The sequence below is a fragment of the Lampetra fluviatilis genome, chromosome 32, assembly GCF_964198595.1.
Source record: "Lampetra fluviatilis chromosome 32, kcLamFluv1.1, whole genome shotgun sequence".
In the NCBI taxonomy this organism is placed as follows: domain Eukaryota; kingdom Metazoa; phylum Chordata; class Hyperoartia; order Petromyzontiformes; family Petromyzontidae; genus Lampetra; species Lampetra fluviatilis.
The window spans coordinates 6,604,002-6,628,768 of record NC_136306.1 but is presented as its reverse complement, the minus strand read 5'-3'; the positions used below and the strand labels follow the sequence as shown (position 1 = coordinate 6,628,768).

Here is a 24,767-nt window from a genome sequence, read left to right as displayed (position 1 = left end):
GTACACACACGTACACACGTACACACATACACACGTACACACACGCACACACACACGTACACACACACACACGTACACACGTACACACGTACACACACGCACACACACACGTACACACGTACACACACACACACGTACACACGTACACACACGCACACACGTACACACGTACACACACACACGTACACACGTACACACATACACACACACGTACACACACACACACACGTACACACGTACACACACGCACACACACACACGTACACACACACACACGAGACGCACACACCTGAACCCTCCACCCATAGGCGCACAGGGGGGCGTCGTTTGCCAACTCTGAACACAAGCGCGGCAGTTGTGGTGACCTCAGCTGTTCCTGGACAGTTGAACAATCGCGCGCAGCCCGTGTGTGTGTCCCCTGTGTGTGTCCCGTGTGTGTCCCCTGTGTGTGTCTCCCGTGTGTGTCCCGTGTGTGTGTCCCGTGTGTGTGTCTCGTGTGTGTGTCCCGTGTGTGTGTCCCGTGTGTGTCTCCCGTGTGTGTCCCGTGTGTGTCTCCTGTGTGTGTGTCCCGTGTGTGTCCCCTGTGTGTGTCTCCCGTGTGTGTCCCGTGTGTGTCTCCTGTGTGTGTGTCTCCTGTGTGTGTCTCCTGTGTGTGTCCCGTGTGTGTGTCTCGTGTGTGTGTCCCGTGTGTGTGTCTCCTGTGTGTGTCCCGTGTGTGTGTCCCGTGTGTGTGTCTCGTGTGTGTGTCCCGTGTGTGTGTCCCGTGTGTGTCTCCTGTGTGTGTGTCTCCTGTGTGTGTCTCGTGTGTGTGTCCCGTGTGTGTGTCTCCTGTGTGTGTCTCCTGTGTGTGTCTCCTGTGTGTGTGTCCCGTGTGTGTGTCTCCTGTGTGTCTCCTGTGTGTGTCTCCTGTGTGTGTCTCGTGTGTGTGTGTCCCCTGTGTGTGTCTCCTGTGTGTGTCCCCTGTCCCATGTGTGTCCAGTGTGTGTACGTTGAGTGGAGCGTGTTGGCACATTGGTTTGCACTCGCCGCACGCGGCAGCGCTGAGGCTATAAACACCGCCATGGGTTATCTGAACCGGCCCGGGACGGTGCAGATAACCGTCACCGGGTGTTGGTGACCGTCAGCCGGGAATCGAATTCGTGTCGTCGGCCGGTTTTCGTCGCGCTAACCGCTGCGCCACCGCTCCCCACAGACACACCAGACAACAACACAACCATCGCTCGCATAGGCTTGCCAATACTTTGGGGGCAAGTGCTGTTAGCGAGCACCTATGAAGGCCGGCACGGCACACGAGGGGGTGGGTGGCCAGCACCAAGCCCGTCCGATTTTGTCTCCCTCGTGACAATGTTCACACACCGTACGAGGCAATCATTTGAGGCTGAGTCCACAAAGACAATACCGTCACAAGCGTGTGTTCTGTTTGTGCACTTACATACGACAGTCCCGACACTGTCTCACCGCAGCGCGGCAGCTAACGCCACCACCGCTATGATCAAGAGTGGAGCGGTGGCGCAGTGGTTAGCGCACCGCAATGCCAATTCCGTCTTCCTGAGCGCGATTCCCGGCCGCGGCTGTAAGTTCAGCGACGAGTGATGTCACACCCAGTTCTGCCACTCCACCTTCCCCGTCGCCATCCTTCACCAACCCGTATTATTATTATTATCATTAACCAGCGTGGTGAAATATAGTCAAGAAACCACCCCCCCCCCCCTCTCTCTCCACCCTGATCACTGAAATACCTTAATCCATCCAGCAGTTGATTCACATAGACGGTTGTACACAGACGCAGCTATTATTACACCACCACATCACATTTACTATTATCAGCAACAGCAGCGGACTCACTACGTTGCAGAATACGGTCTTGACACATTTTGATCGCATTTTTGCTTTCGTCTGACTAAGCACGTGCAACGAATACCACCTCCTCCCTCTACCACCACCACCCTCCCTCCCTCCACAGCCTCCCTCCTCCCTCCACAACCACCACTGCCCTCCTCCCTCCACTCTCCTCCCTCCCTCCTCTACCACCACCACCCTGCTCCACCACCACCTCCCTCCTCCATCACCACCACCTCCCTCTATCACCACCACCAACTCCCTCCATGACCACCACCACCACCACCACCTCCCTCCATGACCACCACCACCTCCCTCCATCACCACCACCACCACCACCACCCAAACCGCCTCTCCGGCCAATGGCGAGGCGTCGGATAAGAAAGCTCCACCCAGCTGCCTGGCCGCGCGTCGCTTTCGTTGTCCGTGCATTGGGGCTGTCGGCGTCAAACGGCAAAGGCGACAAGGAGGAGGAGGAGGCAGAAGGCTGCCGGTGCGTGCCAGGCACGTGTGTGTGTGCGTGTGTGCCAGTCGGTGTGCATAGTAGCGGTAGCTCGACACACGCGTGGTGGCATACACACAAAGCACTGATAACGCGCGCGCACGAAGACGCACACGTGGTGCCTTCATTCATTCTCTCTTGCGGCACACGTGTGTGCGTGTCTGAGCGGGACGGCGCTGTGGATATCGTAGGAGGTGGGTACACAGGGTATGTATGTGCGCACGTACATACGGACATATACACACGCTGTACGCACACACACACACGTGGTGGATATCCATTCATTCATTTGTACTGCGTGTGATTTTAGAAGGGGCAGTATGATGTTGGCACACGTGCATATGGACGCACACACACTGACACACACTGACACGCACGCGCGGGTATTCGTTTGTTTAGCCAAGTAAGAACTCAAGGGATCAGGATGAGTCTCATTTGCACGGGTGACACGGGGCATTAGTCTGCCGGTAAGGGGCGATGATTGGCGCGTTATAATCTCAATTGAGTCATTTTCATTCACACATACACACACCTACGTCCGTATAGGTGCGTGATTGAGTAGGGGCTATAGCTGACAGCGAGAGGGGAAAGTATAGCAGCTTGACACGCATAACATACACACATACCCACACGCAGTTATATACATACACGTACAGCAGCACAAAGACAAAGATCCCCCGTATAACCTTAACAGACTGTCGAGGCAAGTGCTATTAGCGAGCACCTATGAAAGCCGGAACGGTACACGAGGGGGTGGGTGGCCAGCACCACGCCCGACCGCCTTTGTCTCCCCAGTGGCGATGTTTACAGATCGCACCAGGCACCTGGCCCAGGACCAGTTCTGATAATCGTCACTGATGTTGACCGTGAGCGGGAATAGAACCCGGGTCACCGGGTTCATAGCGCAGCGCGCTAACCGCTACACTACCGCTCCCCACTAAAACAGCACACGCACACACACACGTGTGTATTATGAGTGTGTGTGCGTTACAATATATATGTAGAGAGAGAGAGTAAGCGAGACAGGGAGACAGACACCAAGAGAGAAATTGCACCGGGCAATTTGTAGGTTGTCGTTTTCACACATTATCTGATCCCGGGGGCGATGAATGGCTCCCGTTGAGTGAATTCTGGAGTCAAATTCTAAGCGGCTGAACGAAAGTGATAACGCGGGCCAGACACGGGCATTGTGCGCTTCGCTCCCTAAGTGCGAGCTCACAACGAGCTTGCTGCTGCCGCCGCCGCTGATATTCACTGCCAAGGTTTCTCGGTCATCTCCATCTCATCCTCCTCCTCCTCCTCCCGTCGCGTCTCTCTCACAAGTACGTGTCGCTAGTAGCGGCCGCTGTCTTGGGTCACTGGGTGCTTCCACACACGCGTACGCATACCCAGACGGACTTGTGTGTGCGTATTCGTACATGTGCTATTAGTACCGACACATGCTGGTTGGTATAACCACACTAGCAGACGCGCCAGCATACGTTAGTGCACACACATACTGTTGTATACGCCAGTACATACACTCGCACATGCACGTAGTAGTACCATACACAGATAGCCCGTGCATACGCTAGCACATGCACATACTCATATACACGTACGAGTGCACACACTGACACATATATTTGGCACATACACAAAGTAGCATACACATACGTTAGCACACACACACGAGTACACGTGAGTGCACACACGCTAGAACAGGCAGGCTCGTGCACAAACATCGTCCTCCGTGTGGAGGAGGATCTTTGTGCACTGTTGGGGCGGTACTGTTACCAGACTGTTGGGGGCAAGCGTTGTTAGCGATCACCTCTGAAAGCCAGCACGGCACACGGGGAGTTGGGTGGCTAACACCACGCCCGGCCGCCTTTGTCTCCCCCCCCCCAAGTGGCGATGCTTTACGCATCGCACCAGGCACTCGTTTAAAGCTGACTCGACCGAGGGGAGGTTCGGGCAAAAGTTAAAAATAATCGTCACTTTAATTGGTCGTGAGCGGGAATCGAACTCGAGTCGCCGGGTTCGAAGCGTAGCGCGCTAACCAGTGCGCCACCGCTCCCCCATGCACGCACTGCTGCCGCTGATCACAGACCGCGCAGCGCGTACGCGGATACCTGGGGGAGCGGTAGCGCAGTGGTGAGAGCGCTCGCCTACGAAAACCCCGAGTTCGATTCCCGCTCACGGTCAACCAACGCCAGTGCCGATCGCGTGAACCGGTTCTGAGCCTCGCCTAGGTCGACCCAGCCTCAAATTAGTTTCTTCGGTTTGATGTGTAAAGCATCGCCACTGGGGAGACAAAGGCGGTCGGGCGTAGTGCTGGTTATCCACCCCCCCCCCCCTCTTGTGCCGTGCCGGCCTTCATAGGTGCTCGCTCAAGGCATTTCCCCCAACAGTTTGTTTGGCTATACGTGGGGGATCTTTGTATTTTTACGAAGCTATCATTCGCCGTGTGAACATCAGTACACACTAGTACACACACGAATACACTTAGAACAGTCCACACACACACATCGGTATGGTACATACAGCCAATCTGTTACACACCAGTAACACAGACTAAGACAAAGACACGCGATCCTGTTCTTTATCTCATGAACAGACTGTTCTTAAGCGACCACCTACACACCACACAACACATTCGACTGTGATACGGGCGTGTTTGTGTGTCCATGGAAGCGTATGTTTGGAACAGTAGTGTAGTGGTTAGCGCGCTGCGTTACGAACCCGGCGACCCGAGTTCGATTACTGGCCTCGGTCGGTGGGGGGGGGGGAGAGACAAAGACGGCCGGGCTTGGTGCTGCTTGACTACACCATCGCCTTCGTGCGCTGTGCCGGCTTTTAATAGGTGCTCGCCAACACCGCTTTGCCCAGAGAGCGCGTTTAAAAAAAAAAAACCGCATCTACACGGGGAATATTTGCCTTCGTTGCGTGCGCGTGTGCTCTTCGTGATGAGCGTGAATAGCAATGATGCGTGCTATGAATTGATGGGAGACAACGCCGAGCGGATATTGCGACGACGACTCGCGTGAGATCAATCGCCGTTAACTGCGCCTTCATAGCGAGCGGGCAGTGTGTAATTCTTCACGGCTGGATGATAACGACGAAGCGTTCTACAAAAGCTGCCCCCCGCTGCGCCCGCCTCTGACGCTTCACCCAGGACAGGCACGCGAACTCGTTCCATCGCTCCATCTCCTCGGCGGACGTATCACCCCTTCCATTTGGCTGCCACTCTGTTATGCGCCTCGACCGTCGGTTCTCGTTCCCGACTCCTCTTAGCCGTGACGAGTTCTTTTGCCCATGCACCCCCCCACTGACTCTTCTTAACAATTTTAATGATGATGGTGATGATGTAATTCTTAACTCGCAATTCCACGTGTTCCTCTTTATGCATCTCTCTCGATGACAATGGCAAGCGTGCGTACATCATTGCAATATTTGTTCACGTTTATCACCCCGAGTGAACGATGCTTTTAAAAAGTAATTTCTATTTGATTGTCCATAACTACCCCTTATGAGCAGCGTACCAACACTACTCCTGTACCACACGCTTGCTGTCCTTCCCCGGTACCCCCGATAAGCGCGGTTTGCCTACGTAGGGTGCGAAAAAAGTTCAACACGCGTGCGTACGTGGGTAGGCTGTGGGCGGCCAAGTGTTGTGAGTCGAGCACCTATTGAGGCCAGAACAGCATGACAGGAAGGCGGGCGTTGGATGATTTTCCTGACCATCGCTTAGCATTGCGAGCGAGCTCATGGATCGCATTGGCACACTTGCGAGAGACTTGCGGGGCATACGTCTGTTGGAGACAGATCGTGAAGTATAACGTGGGTGGGGAGGGGAGGGTGTTACATCAGTAGAAAGTCAACGGGGTTTAGTTTTCTGCCAAGTCAGCTTTCCCACGTGGGTATGTGTGAGAGATTAGTGTACGGGAGAGAGAGAGAGATCAGTGTGTGTGTGTGGTATGAGATTAGTGCGTGTGTGCGTTGTGAGGAGCGGTAGTGCAGCGGTTAGCGCGCTGCGCTGCGAACCCGGCGATCTGAGTTCGATACCGGCTCACGGCCAAAACCGGTCCTGGGCCTCCCCTAGGTCGACTCAACCTCAAATGTGTATGTGGTGCTGATGGTGGTGTGTAAACATCGTCACTGGGGAGACAAAGGCTGCCGGCGCTTGGAGCTTGCCACCCATCCCCTCGTTTGCCGCTCCGGCCTTCATAGGTGCTCGCTAAGGGAACTTGACCCGACAGTCTGTTCAAGGCTACACGGGGGAAATTTGTCTTTGGTTTGGTGCACGTGTGATACGTTGTCGTACACCTATAGCGGGGAGCGATGGTGTAGTGGTGAGCGCGCTGGGGGTGCGACCGCGGCGACCCCGAGTGACTAATATTTGAACCGGTCCCGGGGCCTGAACCTCGGTCGACTCAGCCTCAAACGCATACCCAGTGCGTGCAGTAAACATCCAGCGCTGGGGAGACAAAGGCGGTCGGTCGGGCGTGATGTTGACCACGCCACTCTCTATCATGTGCAGTGCAGGCCTTCGTAGGAGCTCGCGAACAGCACTTGCCCCATCAGTCCGTGAGAGGCTATTCGGGGGATCTTTGTCTTTTGTTGTGTGTGTGGTCGCTCTTCTCCAATCTCAGTCGCCTTATTCATTTGTGTAAAAGGCGTGAAAGAGTTATTTGTTCCTCCCTTGTCTTCAGATAGTCTCTTCTCTCTCTCTGTTCTCTGTCTCTCTCTCTCTTCACCCCCACCCCCGCCTCTCTCTTCTCTTTCAGTCGTAACGCATTTAATTAAAAGCGCAGCAGTCATAAAGCATGTTTAAGACACGAGCACATTCACTCAAGGCCCGCCGGCACAGCTCACCACAGAGACGATCTCGACATTCACTGCGTCGATGTCTCTTGTGAGCGCTGCCCAACATGTTCGATCTCCTGGCGCGGCAGTTGAAGCTGTATACGTTTTATATTTTACCAGGTAAGGCGCACTGAGCTGTGTAGCTCTTTTTCAGGAGCGACCTGGCCACAAATGATAGCTCAACGAAGCGGCTGATCATCATCATCATCATCGCGTGGAAATTTGCAGCAGCCAAATGCTCTCATCGCTTGATGTCGATTCGAAATGTGGAGGGGAAAATCCCGGAGGACCCCGGAGAAAAATCCACGCGACCACGGGGAGACACACGCAGACTCCAACTACACGGGCGTCGGGATCGAACCCACGACCTCCTGTACACCAGGCGAGGTAGTTAACATCTCCTAGCCACCGTAATGATGATGAGAGAGAGACACGCAAACTCCAAATATACAGCAGCAGGCGTTCGGGGTCTGGATCGAACCCACGACCTCCTGTACACCAGGCGAGGTAGTTAACATCTCGCCACTGCGGCGCCCCTAAGGGGTCGCGTGCCGGGGGGGGGGGGAGGGCTTCAAATACCCCCCCCCCCCCGCCTCTGTCCACCCAACACAAGTGGCGGTCCACCGTGGGTGGAGAAGATCGGCAGGCGGCGCGTGGCTCTCACCTCCTCTACAGCGTCTTGACGACCATACGGGCTGCGGTTGGCGACGGGAACGAGGGAAGACATAGGCGGCGACGAAAGTTTCGATTTAAAGCTTTCGTGACTGCAGGGATTCATCTTCTTGGTTCTTTCGGTAAAGTCACGTAGAATGGAAATAATAAAATAATATAAATTTTACATTGTAAAATAATTCTCACGACGTTTCGGCCACAACGCAAGCAGCCGTCCTCCGGTGAAGAACAAGTCTGTCTTCTCGACAGACCTGTTCTCGACAGACCTGTTTTTCACCTGAGGACGGCTGCTTGCGTTGTGGCCGAAACGTCGTAAGAATTATTGTATTATGTTTTATTTTTATTATTTTATTATTTCCATTCTACGTGACTTTACCGAAAGAACCAAGAAGGCGATGAAAGTGTCGAGGTAGGGGCATAGTGACGAGGGTTAACGCTGCTTTGCCCCGCCCCCACACTCTGCTACTCCTCCCACAACCTAAAACCTTCGCAGCTGCGCGTGTCAGCTCTTTGCTATGCACGGCGCTCGCTCATGGTCCAGCACTCTCTCACGTGCAGGCTCAACGCTCGCTGAGCTTGCGAGGACCTGGTGCCATGGGACGCCTTTCCATGCAGTGTTGGGCATCGGCCCGCGCCCAACCCGACTACTGGAACGTCTGCGGAAAAAAAAAAAGAGAAAGAGCTTTATAGCTCATCTGATTCCTCCGGTGTGGATCAATACTCTCTGAGTCTGTAAATGACAGTCACGCATCGACACGATGAGACGCGTCCTCTTGCCTCGGGCAGCGAACTGGCTGGTCTTTGATAAACACTTAGGTAAATATATATAGCATCTGTTTAACACGTAGGCTTTCGCGACCAATATTATTCATAATCAACGTTTTTGGGCTAGATCGCGTTATTTATAAATGTGTCGTAACCCTCCACCACCCGACACGGCCAATCAGCAAAAAAAGTGTCACGTTGACAAAAGACAAATAGTTCACTGCTTCAACCCACCGGTGTGTTGAAGCGTGAAACCACAACATTGAATTTTTTTTTGTAAATGTAAATGTTGTGATTTCACGCTTCAACACACCGGTGGGCTAAAGCAGTGAACTATTTGTCTTTTGTCAACGTGACACTTTTTTGCTGATTGGCCGTGTCGGGTGGTGGAGTGTTACGACACATTTATAAATAACGCGATCTAACCCAAAAACGTTGATTATGAATATATCGCATCCACCATTTATCTACTTGCTGGATGACAAAGCTCTCCGCATAAACCTTCACCCACAGCCCACGCTTGTGCGATGCACCTTTGAAATCTGGCCCATTCATACAGGAGTCGATTTCTATAGCTCCATCTCCGCGGTGTGACGTTCTGCAGGCCGTGTTCTCCCCCCTCCTTTGGCTGCCTGCCTGCCACTCCGTGCTTAGTCTCGACCATCGGCCATCATTGCGTCTAGCTATAACAACAACAATAACAGCAAGACTCAGCACATCCGCCAACAACAACATCATCATCATCTTATATAAAATAAAATAATAAAAATATTAAACAATATTTTTATTATTTTATTTTTTTCCCTTCTACGTGACTTTACCGAAAGAATCAAGAATATGAATCCCTGCAGTCACGAAAGCTTTAAATCGAAATCATCATCATCACGATCCATGAGCAAATAGCCCCCGTAAGTGTCCACTGCACATTTCGTCATTTGTGTTCCACTTTCCCTCTCTGCCTTGTGCCAATACGCTCAAGTCGTGTGCCACGTCTCTCTCTGGCACCACTCTCTGATGACGTCGCCAAGCCAAACTCTGTTTGGTCGTCCTCTCTTTCCCGGGGCTGTCCATGTTTCTACCAGCACACTTTTAACATCCCTGTTGTTGTCCACCCTACATATGTGGCCAAACAGTGCCAGTTTCCTTCTCATCACAACACTGCGGCCTTCAATGGAACGATTGCACAATAGGCGACGTTTCGGGAAGTGAGCCATATTCACGGAACCTTCTGGCTTCATGAATGTGTCTTCCCCAAGAACACGTGTGTGTGTGTGTGATTTAAGTCATCCGTAACGTTCCCTAATGTGCGTTTGTTCTCCCCTTGCGCGTGTTCCTGTCTCGTCACGTAATTCCCAGCTCTGTAACAGCTATATTTATATACGAGAGAGTATATTCGAAGACATTTTAAATGTCATTTACCTCGCCGATCTTGTCAAGGAGCGTAAACGGCCACGCTAACTGCGTTCATCCTCACAGCAGCGGCCGCTTTTGGCTGCTCGCCATGGAACAAAGGCAGCGGTGGTCACCGCATCGCGCAGCGCTTTCAGATGCGCTTCTGTGGCCGTCTGGAATGTTCTTCCTTCCGATGTTAGGCAGCCACTGGGAGCTATGGAACTTTTAAATCCAGATTGCAAACTGCCTCTTGTCTTTAGTTTATTGTCCTTCCCCAACGCACCGCCGATTATCCGTGGTTGGCTACGTACGGTGCGAAAGAAGTTCAACATACATATGAACGAACATCAACGGATTCGTCAATGACACTGAAAGTCACATGCCAGCTGGACGGTTCGAGCAATGGCTCTTTTTCGTAGCACATAGAGAGGCCAGAACAGGCGAGTGATCAGGGAGGTAGAATGACTGGAAATTGACTCAAGCGAGTTCTGCATCGAGATGTTTGGCACAGTTATCAATTAAGATAATGATGAGAGTGGTGCTGTTTAGTGTTGCGGGGGGGGGGGGGGGGCGATCGCCCTAGCCTGAGAACACCCACCACGCACAGCAAATGGGATAGTGCTCAAAGGTCCACACAGATTAGTTCACGATCCCACTGGCTTGTACTGCCATCTCCTGACCACTGCCCTGTCACCCAGCCGAGTTTTGGATCGTTTCACAAATCTCCGCGTGATCCACCAACCCAGTCGCGTAATTAGCGCGGGGGTTGGGAGGGAAGGGGGGGGCAGGGGGTGCCTTGCCCCCCCCCCCTCTGCTCTGGTGGCCAAAGCGACGAGTTGCCCACCCCCCCCCCCCCCCCTCTTAACAGTCACCACGATGAGATGTTTTCAACAGCGGCAGTGTTAAAAGAATAAAAGCTTCTTTAAAACGCGGTTAACATTTAATTTTGCGAAAGTGCTTTCACTTACGCCCCACGTCCCAGTTTTGATTTAATTAGAGCGGTAACTTCCGGCTTCCGCAAATCGCGCAAATCAAATATTGGGGGGGCCCGACCTGACCGATTGCCGAACCCCCCCCCCCCCAAACAATTAGGTGATAATTTCGTCACCAAACCACTGCACCAACCCATTGCTTCCAAAGCGTGCCCCCCAAGGATAGACTGGTCCCTGCCATGGTGATGTGGAATTACCGCTACCAGGTTTTGTGTGGCCAATCGAGTTAATAGTCGTTTCCCATCGTCTCCTGAGCAGTCTTTGAACCGATAGAATCATTGGCTTTGATTTTTTTTTATTCGTTACACGTGCACAATCTTTAAAAACAAAAAAAATGTATCCGTTCGCAATCATCATCAATGATTGCGACAGTGCAATAAGCGTCACTTGCAATCCGAGCCACGTTTATAGTCAGCTCTTGCCTGTAGCATCGGTCATCATCATCGTCATCAGCCGTGGTCGATCGGCTGCTTGATAAATGCCTTCCCAAGCAATCTACGTACCTAGTTTAACCACGTGAGAATCAGAGAAAACTCTCCTGGACTGGATGGGTTGCTTTTTCAGGAGTGTGACCTGGGTGACCGAAACAATGAGAGCGCAGACGAAGAAATAATAAAGTCACAGCAAGGAGGCGAAGAGAAATCGGTACAAAAACAACCGCATCGCGCGGGAAAAAAGGAAATATTGCACAAAGCATGAATCAACGTTGAATCATTACATGTCCTGTAACGTAAGGTTGGCTCATGCGCTTGATACATCCACATTGAAGTTGCATCGCTCCAATATCGCTCCATCATCATTCAATCATTGCTCCATCACCACTCCACCATCACTCCACCATCACTCCGCCATCACTCCATCACCACTCCACCATCACTCCACCACCACTCCACCACCACTCCACCCCCACTCCACCACCACCACTCCACCACCACTCCACTATCACTCCATCATCACTCCACCATCACTCCATCATCACTCCACCATCACACCACCATCACTCCACCATAACTCCATCACCACTCCACCACCACTTCACCATCACTCCACCATAACTCCATCACCACTCCACCACCACTCAACCATCACTCCACCATCACTCCACCACCACTCCACCACCACTCCACCATCACTTCACCATCACTCCATCATCACTCCACAATCACTCCACCATCACTCCACCACCACTCCACCATCACTCCACCATCACTCCATCATCACTCCATCATCACTCCACCCACGTGCCGTGTGAATTCACCTCCCCTTTGTCCCCATGGATTGAATGCGCGCGCGAAAATCATTTGGGCTGTTGGCAGACAAAGAGAAAGACCCCCCGTATAGCCTTAACAGACTGTTCGGGCAAGTGCTGTTAGCGAGCAGCACCTATGAAGACCGACACGGTAAATGAGCGGGTGGGTGGCCAGCACCACACCCGATCGCCTTTGTCTCCCCAGTGGCGATGTTTACACGGGTACTTATTTGAGGCTGAGTCAACCTAGGGGAGGCTCAGTACTGAATCAGATAATCGTCACTGGTGTTGGCCGTGAGCATGGGCTGTAGGCACACATACACACACACGCGCGCTTTCACGCTGACAGTCCCTCAGCGTTTTCCCCAACACTTACTGCTCATTAAAAAGTAATGCAATGCTTACACCACGAAATTGAACCCACAGATTTAAAGAAAACAAAAAAACGCAAAGCCACGCGAACAAACGAAGATGACCGTAGTAGGCAAATTATTTACACGCAATGCCGCTGCACTTGCTGCGTTGGCAGCGGTGCACAAGCACAACTAATAACAAGAACAGCACTCAACGCAGTGATCAAGCAGACTTTGGCCTGAATTGTTTTATTTCCATAATAATGGGCGACTCTTCGGGCAATATCACATATCTCTGCACTTGCTGTGAAGGGCGCGCGGAGATTCCCCGTCTAGCCTGTTGATGGTGTCACTGTTTGTGGGCAAGTGCTCTGTCACACCCGACCGCCTTTGTCTCCCCGGCGTCGATGCGATGTTTACACACTGCGCCAGGAAGTCACTTGAGGTTGCGTCAACCTCCTAGGGGGTTGTCTAGGAACAGGTTCGGATATCCACGACCGCTGTAATCCCTGAGTGGGAGTCAAACGCTGATGGGTGGAGCGCAGTTCTAACCACGACGCTACCGCCCGCCACGCGAACAAATAAAACAAAGATCCCCCTCATAGCCTTAGCAGACTTGTTGGGGCAAGTGCTGTTAGCGAGCACCTGTGAAGGCCGGCACGGCACGGCACACGAGGGGATGGATGGCCAACACCACGCCCGGCCGCCTTTGTCTCCCTAGTGGCAACGTTTACACACCGCACCAGGTACTCATTTTGAGGCTGAGTCGACCTAGGACCGGTGCAGATAATCGTCACCGGTGTTGGCCGTGAGCGGGAATAGAAATCTGGTGGCCGGGTTTCGTAGCGCTAACCGCGACACTACACTACACACTACACTACACACACACAGACGCACGCACGCACACACCCACGCATGTTTTCCCCGTCCGCGTTTAATCAATTAGAAAGTAATTTCCCTCAAACCCGCCGCTATGAATGAGTCTTGACAAGTTGATAACTAGGTCAAAAAACTACGGAGGCCTCGACAACACTCTGTTAGCCCTTAATTGGATTAATCCTCGTCCGGGCGAGTCGGAGATTTGTCCCGCAAGGGACTTGCGGCCGCGCGAGACACCGCGACGGGCAACGAGCGCGGATCACACAGCCGAGAGCCCCGTGGCTCGCGCGCAGGCTGCGGCATGGACACCGTGCAGGTGGAGTTCCGAATGTGCCCCGGGAGAGGAGGGGGGAGCGGGATAGGGGGAGGGGTTCTGTTTGTACAAAGTCACTTTAAGATGTTTTCTTGTTCATGTTTTTTGTTTTTTGTTTGTTGCGGTTGCACCCGATTCAAGAGCCGAATGGCTCACAGGGCTATACCTAATCAATGAACTTGAACTAAATGAATGAACTTGGGTGAAACGTCGGCGCGGCGTCGCGGCGAGAGAGGCACGGTGCGCAACGCGACGAACGAGTGTTGAGTGCTCGCAAAGGTGGGTGACCGGCGCGGTGAAGTATGGTCAAATAAACCTCGGACGACTCGCACGGCGTAGGAATAGCGTTCATCCAGCAGTGGATTGACAAGAGGGCTGCACACGTATGCATGTGTGTACGTATGTGTGCATGTGTGTGTGTATGTATGTGTGTGTGGGGAGCGGTAGTGTAGCAGTTAGCGCGCTGCGCTACGAACCTGGCGACCCGGGTTCGATTCCCGATCACGGCCAACACCGGTGACGATTATTTGAACCAGTCCTGGGCCTCCCCTAGGTCGACTCAGCCTCAAATAAGTACCTGATCCGGTGTGTAAAAACATCGCCACTGGGGAGAAAAAGGCGATCGGGCGTGGTGTTGGCCACCCACCCCCTCGTGTGCCGTGCCGGCCTTCATAGGTGCTCGCTAACAGCACTTGCCCCTACAGTCTGTTAAGGCTATACGGGGGATCTTTGTCTTTGTGTCTGTGTGGGGGGAGCGGTGGCGTAGCGTTTTAGCGCGCTGCGCTACGAACCGGGCGTCCCGAGTTCGATTCCCGCTCAGGGCCAACACCAGTCACGATTATCCGAATCGGTTGTTGGCCCACCCTTAGGTCGACTCAGCCTCAAATTAATATCTGGTGCGGTTTATAAACATCGCCAGTAGGGAGACAAAGGTGGTCGTGCGTGGGGCCTGTCACCCAGCCTCTCGCGTACTGTGCCGGCCTTCATAGGCGTTCGCTCACAGCACTTGCCCCAAAAGGCTGTTAAGGCTACACGGGGAATCTTTGTCTTCGCGTACGCGTGCAACATCGCACATCTCACCGTGAAAAGTTGGACGTCTTGAAGATGGGATTCAATGCTCCTCCCATCTTCTCACCGCCCCAAGCCGCCCCGCCGACTGTGAAAAGAACGGTGTGTGCTGCTGTTTGTCCTCATTCGCTCCCTCTCTTCGTCCTCCCCTCCATCTCTCTCGCCTCTTCTTTTTGCTCTCCCTGGCTCTCCCCGTTCTCTTTCTCTCTCTCGTCTGGTATTCTGTCCCACTCTCTCTATTAGCTCTCTCCGTCTCGCTGTCGCCTGTTCTTCTTGCCCTAGGTCTCTCTCTCTCTCTCGCTCGCCTGGTCTTCTCGCTCTTTGCCTCTCTCTCTCTGTGTGTGTCTCGCTGTGCGCTGTGTAACCGTCTCTGCGGGTTACTGCCCTCCGCTCGTTGGGAAGGGTGAGATGATGATGATGAATTAACTCGGCGCAGTTCCAAATGATCGTCCTCGGTATTGTAATCTGCAACCCCATCGGTGATGTCATTATCATCATCAGCAGCAGCAGCATTGTTGTTACTGTCGGGATCATTATCCCATCAATATTATCATCATTATTTGATCATCATCAATGAATTAATCACTAAACCCACCGTCGATGAAATAATTATCAATGTCATTTTCATTATAAGACTTCACGTACGTAAGCATTATTATCATCAATTCAATTATGATTAAATTCATCATCATCCTTATCATCTGAACCGAAATCAATGATGTCGCGATCATCAATATCATCATCATCATAACCATCTTTAACCATCATCATCATTATCATCACGAACTCCCGGTGTGAATGTCATTAGCACCTTCACACTCTATCCACAGGCTGCATGTGCATGATGTCGATGCTAACAGCGACAGCCTGTGTCTCCTCTAGGTCGACCCAGCCTCAAATGAACACCGTGTCCAGTGTAGCGACAGGACCAGAACGCTAAAATATAACACACCACACTCACCATAACACCCACACCACACTCATCATAACACACACACACACACCACACTCACCATCATAGATACACCGCACTCACCATAACACCCACACCACACTCATCATCATAACACACACACCACACTTACCATCATAACACACACACCACACTCACCATAACACACACACCACACTCACCATAACACACACACCACACTCACCATAACACACACACCACACTCACCATAACACACACACCACACTCACCATAACACACATACCACACTCACCATAACACACACACCACACTCACCATAACACACACACCACACTCACCATAACACCCACACCACACTCATCATAACACACACACACCACACTCACCATATGACACACACTCCAGCCTGCTGGCCTTAGCTTCAGAGAGCACTCGACGCTAATTGTTAGCCGTGGCCAGGAATTGAACTCAGATGACCGGTTTTGTAGCGCAGAATCACAGCCCTCCCTCCACACACAAAACAAAGATTACCCGTGTAGCCTTTAATAATCTGTAGGGGCAAGTGCTGTTAGCGAGCATCTATGAAGGCCGGCAGGGCACACGAGGTGATGGGTGGCCAACACCATGCCCGACCGCCTTGCTCTCCGCAGTGGCGATGTTCACACATCGCACAAGCTATTCATTCGAGGCTGAGTCGACCCAGGGGAGACCCAGGACTGGTTCAGATAATCGCAACTGGTGTTGGTCGTGAGCGCGCGTGTGTGTGCACACATAGGGTAAGATGTGCATGTCCGTTTCTGCACACACACCGTGTATTGTAGTGGTTAGTTTGTTTGGCTACGTGCGGTGCGAAATAAGTTCAAACATGGACACATCGGTTAGCACCCTGCGCTACGAACCCGGTGACCCGAATTAGATTCACGCTCACTGCCACCGGTGACGATTATCTTAAACGGTCCTGGGCTTTCCCCGAGTTCGACATGTTCTCACATGAGTCCCTGGTGCTGATGGTGGTGTGGAAACATCGCCACTAGGGAGACAAAGGCGGCCGTGCGTGGTGCTGGCCACGCAATGCCTCGTGTGCCGTGCCGGCCTTCATAGGTGCTAGCTAACAGCACTTGCCCCAGCAGTCTGTTAAGGCTACACGGGGGATGTTTGTCTTGTGTGTATACATACAGTACACATGCGTGCCTGTATTTGTGTGCACGCGTGTGTGTGTGTACACTTGTGTGCGTGTGCACGCGTGTGTGTGAGCTCACGTGTGTGTGTTCACGTGTGTGTGTGTATACGTGTGTGTGTGTGGCAAAACAACCCCCTACCTCCTCGCGGTGCCGGACGGGCAACACTGTCGTGGACAGTGCTGTGGGGGGGGGGGCAATGCCTCATTGGCCTCTCCCCTCATGGCATCTGTGACCACCACAGTGGCTAAACGGGGGCTCTGGACGGGTGCGAGGGGCTGGTAACCCCTCCACCTTCAATTAATTACCAGGAAACTACCAATTAAACATAAACCTGTAACAAATAAGCTTGTGCCGGAGGCCCCGGGGGTACAGGCGTCTATGACGTCTCCTGGCCAAACCCCAATTGGCGGAGCCAGGAGATTGAATCTTCACCCTCGGGGCTCCTCCAGAAACAACGAAAAGCCATTACGGATGGCCACGTGGAATGTTCGAAAGCTCACTGCGGAGGAGAGGCTGCCACTCCTTTGTCGGGAGCTGGACCGGTACCGCCTGGATCTCTGTGGCATTCAGGAGGTCCGGTGGACCGGTTCTGGCTCCTGCCACCACGAGGGGTGGACAATCCTCTACTCGGGGCAGGAGACTGCCAAACAACAGGGTGTGGCTCTTCTTTTGAACAAAAGAATGAAGGGGGCGTGGGAGCGTGGCGGTGAGGTGTGGGAAGCTGTAAGCCCCAGGATACTTTGGGCTCGCCTTCCCATCAACCGGAGGCGAGGAGTGGTGGTCGTGGTTACTTATGCCCCCACCGAAGACGAACATCCGTGGAGGGATGCAGGCAAAGCCGATGAGTCAGATGCCTTCTATGACCTCCTGTCACAGGTGCTGGCTAAAGTGGCCACTCGGGACAAAGTCATCTTGTTGGGTGACTTCAATGCCCGAGTTGGTCATGATGCTGGCACCTAGTCTAGAGTGATTGAAAGGCATGGGCCAGATCAGCTCAATAACAACGGTCGGAGGCTGCTAGATTTTTGTGCAGCCCATGGGCTTGTAATTACCAACAGGCAACATCATGGACGCATGCCAGGTCCAAGCAAGAACATCTGCTGGACTACATAGTGACGGACCAGCGGATGCGAGCCCATGTTCTTGACACCAGGACCTACCGTGGAGCTGATCTGCCCTCTGACCATCGACTAGTCATCAGTAAGATGCGCCTGCCATTCTTCCACTCCAGTGGTGGGTGTACACCCAGGACCCCATTCCTACCTAAAGTGGCCTGGTCTCAGTTAGCTGATGAAAGTTGCAAGCGAGAATTTCATCATCGCTTGCAGCTGGGGTTGGCATCGTCCCCCACTCCTCCTGATGTCGAGGGTAAATGGGCGAGGTTTAGGACTGTGACTCATGCAGCGGCAATGGCTGCTTTGGGTACGCGGTCCAGACCTCCCCAGAAACCCTGGCTGACAGAGGAGGTGTTCAGGTTAGTTTAGAAAAAGCGACAGGCCCACTCTCATCGGCTACAGCATCTCACGTCAGAGAATGAGGAGGTTTACCGCAGCCTTCGCTCGGAGGTTCGGAGAGCCGTAAGGCGCTGCACGGATGGGTGGTGGTCGCGGGTTGCTGAGGAGATAGAGTCTGCCTCAGTGGCCCGCAATCACAAATCACTATTTAATTCCATCAAAAAAGTAACCTTGCAGCGCCACACCTATTACCATCATTAGGGTAAAAAACGGTGATCCAATCTCCGACCCCCAGGAATAGGTTTACAGATTTGCTGAGCATTTCTGTGAGGTCCTGGGGGAGGGGAAATCCCTCAGCCAGGAAAACATCATGGCACAAAGTGGGGATAACCCTGCTGAGGCTGCGGTGCCTCAAATATTGGAAGAGGTCACCCCCTGTGAGTGGCTGGCTGAGGTGCCATCTGTTGAGGAAATACTCAAGGCGATCCGGAGTCTGAGACTAGGAAAGGCACCGGGCAGAGATGATCTCTCAAGCGAAATGCTCAGGGAGGGTGGCGTTTGTTCACAGACTGCCCTACATGACATCATAACAACAGTCTGGACCACTGGACAGGTTCCGCAGGATTGGAAGGATGCCCTGGTGGTCCCCCTCTTTAAGAAGGGGGACCGCACAGACTGTAACAACTACAGGGGCATCTCACTCCTCAGTGTGCCGGGAAAGGTCCTGGCAAGGATTATTCAACATCGCCTTGCTAGGCACGCTGAGGACGGTCCTGCACAGATGCCATATTTTCTGTCCGTCTGCTACACAAGACCTACATCTCTGCTTTATTGACCTGGTCAAGGCCTATGATACCATCAGTAAGCCTGGGCTCTGGGTTGTTCTTCGTGCTTTTGGAGTCCCTGACCCTCTGCTGACGATCATTAAGGACCTTCATGATGGTGAGCGGGCCCGGGTAAAACTACGTGGCCGGGAGTCGGAGCCTTTCCCTGTACACCTTGGGGTGCGGCAGGGATGTCCTCCACCTCCCACATTATTTAACATCTATTTTTACCGCGTAGTTCGTGAAGCCTTCAATTGCTGTACCGGGGGAATTTCCATTTGGTACAGATATAATGGGAGGCTGATCGATGCCCGGGTGCGATCAAGGGATGGCTCCCTATTGGTCAACCACGTTATGTATGCTGATGATTTGGTAATAGCTGCTCATTCAGAGGAGGAGTTGGAGACGCTGCTGCTGAGACTGGAGCGTGCCACTAAGAGGTGGGGCCTTACCATCAGCCCCACCAAAACTAAGCACCTGCCTGGGTATTTTGTCCCATCGGACACTCCACCCCCACAACTCCCAATCGGTGATGGGGCAGTAGTGGAGAGAGGCAGTGTGCTTATGACCGGCTCCAGTTTAACAGCAGAGGTCTCACTCCGAATCAGTCGAGCGGCAATATCTTTTCATCGGTTGCGTAACGCTGTGTGGAAGCAACCTGGTCTGTCGCTCCGCACGAAGCTTCAGGTCTTCTCGGCCACAGTCATTCCATCCCTTCTCTACGCTTGCGAAACGTGGACCCCCCTAATGGAGCATCTTCGCCGGTTGGAAACATTTAGGCTGGCCTGCCTACGATCCATCCTGGGTTTAACTAGGCTGGATTGTGTGAGGAGCTCACAAATCCTTGAAAGATCTGGGCAAAGTCCCATCGGTGAGCTCCTCCGGCAGGCAAGGCTGCGTTGGCTGGGTCATGTAGCCCGCATGCCCAGCGTGTGTGTATTCACGTGTGTGTGTTCACGTGTGTGTGTCTACACGTGTGTGCGTGTGTGTGTTCACGTGTGTGTGTTCACGTGTGTGTGTCTACACGTGTGTGCGTGTGTGTGTTCACGTGTGTGTGTTCACGTGTGCGTGTGTCTACACGTGTGTGCGTGTGTGTGTTCACGTGTGTGTGTTCACGTGTGCGTGTGTCTAAACGTGTGTGCGTGTGTGCGTGTGTCACTGATGGATTGTTCGGCGCTCTCTTCCCCGCCGCTCCGTGCTTCCTTGAATCCTAATCAGCTGAGCTCGGGTTTTTTTTTTTGCATCCTCGACACCACGTTTTCTCGTTCGCAGCAGCTTTATTCGATTCCTTGTATTTATTTATAATACAACTACTATTCTTATATTCTTATAATAATTATTTATTTACCCCCCCTTCCTCCGGCCCCCTACCTATAATCCGTGCGTGTCATATGCACGGGGCTTGTAGCTGCATCTTCTAGATTAGAAATCGGTAGTGGAGTGGTTAGCCTTTTATTCTGAACCTTGCACTGACCGGCGTGGTGAAGTATGGTCAAAACAATTCCCACGATACGATACGCGTGTAGCGTGAGCGCGTATCGAGCCCCACCCACCGGGTTCGCAGCGCAGTGCGCTGACCGTTGTGCCACCGTTCCCCCAAAGATCCCCCAAAGATCCCCCAAAGATCCCCCAAAGATCCCCCAAAGATCCCCCGTCTAGCTTTTTGCCGACAAGTGCTGCCAGCGAGCACTCACGAAGGTCCGCCTTTGTCTCCCCAGTGGCGATGTTTACGCAACGCACCAGGAGCTCATTTGAGGCTGAGTCGACCTAGGGGAGGCACAAGACCGGTTCAGATAATCGTCACTGGTGTTAGTGGCCGTGAGCGGGAATCGAACTCGGATCGCCGGGTTCGTAGCGCAGCGTGCTAACCACTACGCTACCGCTCCCCACATACATACACACACGCACCTACAAAGACAAAGAATCCCCCTATAGCCTTAACAGACTGCAGGGGCAAGTGCTGTTAGCGAGCACCTATGAAGGCCAGAACGGCACACAAGGGGGTGGGTGGCCAGCACCACGCCCGACCGCCTTTATCTCCCCAGTGGCGATGTTTACACACCGCACCAGGTACTCATTTAAGGTTGAGTCGACCTAGGGGAGGCCCAATACCGGTTCAGATAATCGTCACTGGTGTTAGTGGCCGTGAGCGGGAATCGAACTCGGATCGCCGGGTTTGTAGCGCAGCGCGCTAACAACTACGCTACCGCTCCCCACACACATACCCACAAACGCACCTACAGACATCCACACACGTACACACACCTACACACCTATTACCACTGGCTCTACGTCTCCGCTGATCTCTACTCTCTAGTGAGTGAATGGGCCAGTGGATTGACAAATGGATCGAAATTTTACGGTTCCTTTATAGGATTTGCAGGATTCAGTATTGGTCAGTGCCTGAGGCTCACCCAACCAGAATAAGGCAGAGCTCGGATGCACGGGGTTCTCTTCTGTCGCGCACAAAAGATGTTAAAGCCGGACTCGAGGGTGGCATGGCCGTGTGAAAACCACTCCGTAAACCACATTTTTATTCAATGTCACTTTACTGTTACCTCTGTTCATCTGTCTGTCCGTTTGTCCGTGTGTCTGTAACGTGGGGGGGGGGGGGGGGTCACACTAGTCTTTGTAAAGAATGATCCGAGATGACTGTAACTTTAACATACAGTTGTGTTGCCACCAAGGACGTAACCTTACTAGCTGGCTGTGTCGGGTGGTGGTGGGTTAACGACACATTTCTATTGACGCGATCTAATCCAAAAAAAACCCTCTTTAAAGTGTAAGAGCTGCTTAGCTTCTGAGACCGGGTGCATTACGGATGATTTGTGCTACAGGTTTAGCATCATGCTTCGGTTTTGCTTTCACTTAAATTCGCGTGGGGGGGGGGCGGTGGTACAGTAGTTAGAGCATTGCCCTATGACCGACTTAGATTTCGGGACGTGGGTAACACCAGCGGTGAGCGATATCCGAACCGACCCCGCGTATTCCCCACCCTTCAGCAACCCGCACTCATCAGTGCGGCGAGGTGTGGTCAAACAACACCGATGACCGACACGGCATGGTGTAGCCTTTCATCCAGCAGTGGATTGACACAGTGCCACCGATCCCCTAACCGAAACCCCACCCAACACTTAATTCTGCTTCCTTCCCTCTCTGCCCCTCTCTCCTCTCTCTCCTATCTCCCCAGACACCATCAGAGTTGAACCACAGGGACACCTCACTTGACCTCAAGCCCAGCGCTGTGGCTGGGGCAAGGCGGACGCGGCAGGGCAAGGCAAAGGAAGAGCTGGAGCAAGGTGGAGCATCAGCTGCTCCAGGATGCGGTGGAGAACGCGACAGCAGCAGCAGCGTCACCGATGGACAACGAAGGCGGCAGTGAGCGGAGGTCGCCTGACCGTAGCGGCCCTCGCCGTGCTCGCTTGTCTCGTGAGCGTACACGCCGAGCGACACATCCACAGGTGAGAGATCCCCACCCAGCCACCCAGCCACCCACCCAGCCACCCAGCCAACCACTCACCCATCCAACCAGCTACCCAGTCACCCACCCACCCAACCAGCCACCCACCCAGCCTCCCACCCACCTAACTAGCCACCCACTCACCCACCCAACCAACCACCAACCCAGCCACCCAGTCACCCACCCACCCACCCAACTAGCCACCCACCTACCTAATCAGCCACCCAGCCTCCCACCCAACTAGCCACCCACCCACCCAACCAGCCACCCGCCCACCCAAACAGCCACCCACCCACCCAACTAGCCACCCACCTACCTAACCAGCCACCCAGCCTCCCACCCACCCACCCAACGAAATTGCAACGCCGCGTTGCGTGGACGCCCGTGCACGGTGCGTTCGTGCCACCACCATCAAAGACAAAGATCCCCCCCCCTCCGTGTAGCCTTCACAGGCTGTTGGAGCAAGTGCGGTTAGCGTGCGCCTATGAGGGCGGCACAGCACACGTGGGGGTGGGTGGCCAGCACTACGCCCGGCCGCCTTTGTCTCCCCAGTGGCGTTGTTTACACACTGCACCAGGCACTCATTTCAGTCTGAGTTAACCTAGGGGAGGCCCAGGACCGGTTCAAATAATCGCTTCTCGTGTTGACCATGAGCGGGAAATCGAACTCGGGTGGCCGAGTTCGCAGTGCAGTGCACTAAGCGCTACACTACCACTCCCACCACCACCACCACAATCATCATCATCATCAATCATCGGCTTTTTTTGTTATCGCGTGTTTCAAAGCGAATTTCTCAAATCGCCCACACACATCACAGCTCCACCGGTGCAGAAATAACTGCACGTGCGTCAACTCGAAGAGGGAAAAAAAAGAACCGCGTCATTACGGACGAACGCTAAACCGAGAATGGAATTTTTGTCACGGCCTCTCCGTGCGGCGAGATTGGCGAGAGACACTGCGACGCTTCGAGAAGGGAGCGAGGGGAGAGCGACGAGAGCGACGGACCCTTGACGTCGGAGCAACCGCTGTTAAAACTACGCAACTTCATCTTCTTGGTTCTTTCGGTAAAGTCACGTAGAAGGGAAGTAATAAAATAATAAAAATAAAACGTAATAAAATAATTCTCACGACGTTTCGGCCACAACGCAAGCAGCCGTCCTCAGGTGAGGCAGATAATAAAACATAATAAAATAAGTCTCACGACGCTGAGGACGGCTGCTTGCGTTGTGGCCGAAACGTCGTGCGAATTATTTTATTATGTTTTATTTTTATTATTTTATTACTTCCCTTCTACGTGACTTTACCGAAAGAACCAAGAAGATGAATCCCTGCAGTCACGAAAGCTTTAAATCGAAACTCCACAACTTCCCAAAAGCTTTTTTTTTTACAAATCTGCCAATCTCGCTCGCTCGCTCGCGTTGCGGAGACCGTCAGCTTTGCTCGCTGTTAAGTGCGCGCGGAAGCTCGCGGGTAACGCCGGGCTTTGAAACGTCGCCGACACAGCCGACACCGCGCAGACGTGCGTCGCGAACACAGCGGCGTCGCGTTCGATCAGTGACGAGTCGTCTACGTACCCCCCCCCCCACCCCTGGAATGTGTAAAGGTTCGAGCGCGTGATTGTGTGCCGGAGACGCGGGGCGATCTTGCCACTCCTCTCGGTCGGCCGATTCAACGATGTGATCGTGACCCGCGGTTTTGCGGTGTCGAATCAACGAACGAAATTTGTTTTGTTTGTTTTCAAGCGTCGCTGTGGCACGCGGTCATGATGGGGGGGGGGAGGAGGAGGCCTCGGTCCGGCAGTAGATGGACCATGGCTGCTGACATGGATGACGATTCAAACAATGACGGAGAAATGTACAACCGTCGGTTTCATCCGCTGAAATGGACGAAGGCCCCCATCCAACCGCGCAGCGTTGGTCACGGGGCTTTGTCTGGCCATACTTCGCCACGTGGGTCCAGCGCGCGTCGGTGGAGTCAGGTCTTGCGCTGCGTCGTTCACGGGCGGCTCATTGACAACACTTTGTCGCCGTGGGCGGCGACAAGAC

The 24,767-nt window shown here is 53.2% G+C and overlaps 1 protein-coding gene across 4 annotated transcripts in view; it reads left to right on the top strand.

The window, feature by feature from the left end:
- Positions 1 to 2,179: 2,179 nt before the first annotated feature.
- The window catches only part of LOC144943686 (plexin-A2-like), a 295,017-nt gene continuing 272,429 nt past the window's right edge, over positions 2,180 to 24,767 (top strand). Inside the window, exons 1-2 of one of the 4 annotated variants that reach the window (XM_078871418.1) lie at positions 2,180 to 2,332; positions 22,453 to 22,723. In XM_078871418.1, the coding sequence (XP_078727544.1) occupies positions 22,584 to 22,723 (140 nt within the window). In that variant the 5' untranslated portion in view covers positions 2,180 to 2,332; positions 22,453 to 22,583. The other 3 variants (XM_078871419.1, XM_078871417.1, XM_078871416.1) reach the window with 3 other exon arrangements.